Source organism: Propithecus coquereli, unplaced genomic scaffold (assembly GCF_000956105.1).
Source record: "Propithecus coquereli isolate 6110/MARCELLA unplaced genomic scaffold, Pcoq_1.0 Scaffold617, whole genome shotgun sequence".
Lineage (NCBI taxonomy): Eukaryota > Metazoa > Chordata > Mammalia > Primates > Indriidae > Propithecus > Propithecus coquereli.
This window is the reverse complement of record NW_012152141.1, coordinates 499033-500646: the sequence shown is the minus strand read 5'-3', so window position 1 is coordinate 500646 and position 1614 is coordinate 499033. Positions and strand designations below refer to the sequence as shown.

General features: G+C 37.3%; 1 protein-coding gene across 1 annotated transcript in view; it reads right to left on the bottom strand.

Moving 5' to 3' along the window:
* Positions 1–339: 339 nt before the first annotated feature.
* The window catches only part of LOC105822490 (zinc finger protein 493-like), a 244118-nt gene continuing 242843 nt past the window's right edge, over positions 340–1614 (bottom strand). The window contains 1 exon segment of the mRNA XM_012659468.1: positions 340–1609. Within this exon segment, the coding sequence (XP_012514922.1) occupies positions 340–1609 (1270 nt within the window).

Genomic DNA, 1614 nt, shown 5'->3' with positions numbered 1-1614 from the left:
TTATGGATTCAATACATTTGTAGGGTTTCTCTCAAATCCAAATCCTCTGAAGAAAGTTTGAGCAACTGTTGGAGGGTTCCCTCCCAGTATGAATTTTCCTGTATACGATAAGATGCATGATATAAGTAAAGGTATTACACCATTCTTTATGGCTGTGATGGTTTTTTTTTTCCCCTGTAGTAATACTATAATATACTCCGAGAATTTTATCCTGTGAAAGGTATTTCAGCTGACATTATGTTTACACCACTTTTATACAATATGAACTCTCTGATGTTAAGTAATATGTGCGCAGTTACTAAAGGTGTTTCCACATCCTTTATATTTGTAAGGTTTTTCTCATGTGTGAATTATCTCATGTATAGTAAGATAAGAGCACCAGGTAAAGGTTTTGCCACATTCTTCACATTTCCAGGGTTTCTCTCCAGTGTGAATTCTTTCATGTACCCTAAGTTGTGAGTAATGGCTAAAGGCTTTGCCACATTCTTCACATTTTTACTGTGTCACGCCAGTGTGGATTTTCTCATGATGAGAAAGGCTTGGGCGATATTTAAAAACTTTGCCACATTCTTCACATTTGTAGGGTTTCTCTTCTGTATGAATTCTCTTATGCCCAGTGAGGTATGAGTACTCTTTAAAAGCTTTGTCACATTCTTCACATTTGTAGGGTTTCTCTTCAGTATGAATTCTCTTATGCCCAGTGAGGTGTGAGTACTGTTTAAAAGCTTTGCCACACTCTTCACATTTGTAGGGTTTCTCTCCAGTATGAATTCTCTTATGACGATAAAATCCTGAGGAATATTTAAAGGCTTTGCCACATTTTTCACATTTGTACGGTTTCTCTCCAGTATGCACTCTCTTATGTTCAGAGAGGTATGAGTACCGTTTAAAGGATTTGCCACATTCTTCACATTTGTAGGCTTTCTTTCCTGTATGAATGCTCTTATGACGACAAAGTCCTGAGCAATATTTAAAGGCTTTGCCACATTCTTCACATTTGTACGGTTTCTCTCCAGTATGCACTCTCTTATGTTTAGAGAGGTATGAGTACTGTTTAAAGGATTTGCCACATTCTTCACATTTGTAGGCTTTCTCTCCCATATGAATTCTCTTATGAAAATAAAATCCTGAGCAATATTTAAAGGCTTTGCCACATTCTTCACATTTGTACGGTTTCTCTCCAGTATGCACTCTCTTATGTTTAGAGAGGTATGAGTACCGTTTAAAGGATTTGCCACATTCTTCACATTTGTAGGCTTTCTCTCCCATACGAATTCTCTTATGACGACAAAGTCCTGAGCAATATTTAAAGGCTTTGCCACATTCTTCACATTTGTATGGTTTCTCTCCAGTATGCACTCTCTCATGTTCAGAGAGGTATGAGTACCGTTTAAAGGATTTGCCACATTCCTCACATTTGTAGGGTTTCGCTCCAGTGTGAAGTCTTTTATGTGCACTAAGATGTGCAAAATGGCTAAAGGCTTTGCCACATTCTTCACACTTGTAATATTTCTCTCCAGTAAAAATTCTGCTATGTTCAGTAATGTGTGAGCATTGGTTAAAGGCTTTTCCATATTCTTTACATTTGAAAAGCTTCTCTACGGTGTGTCTTAT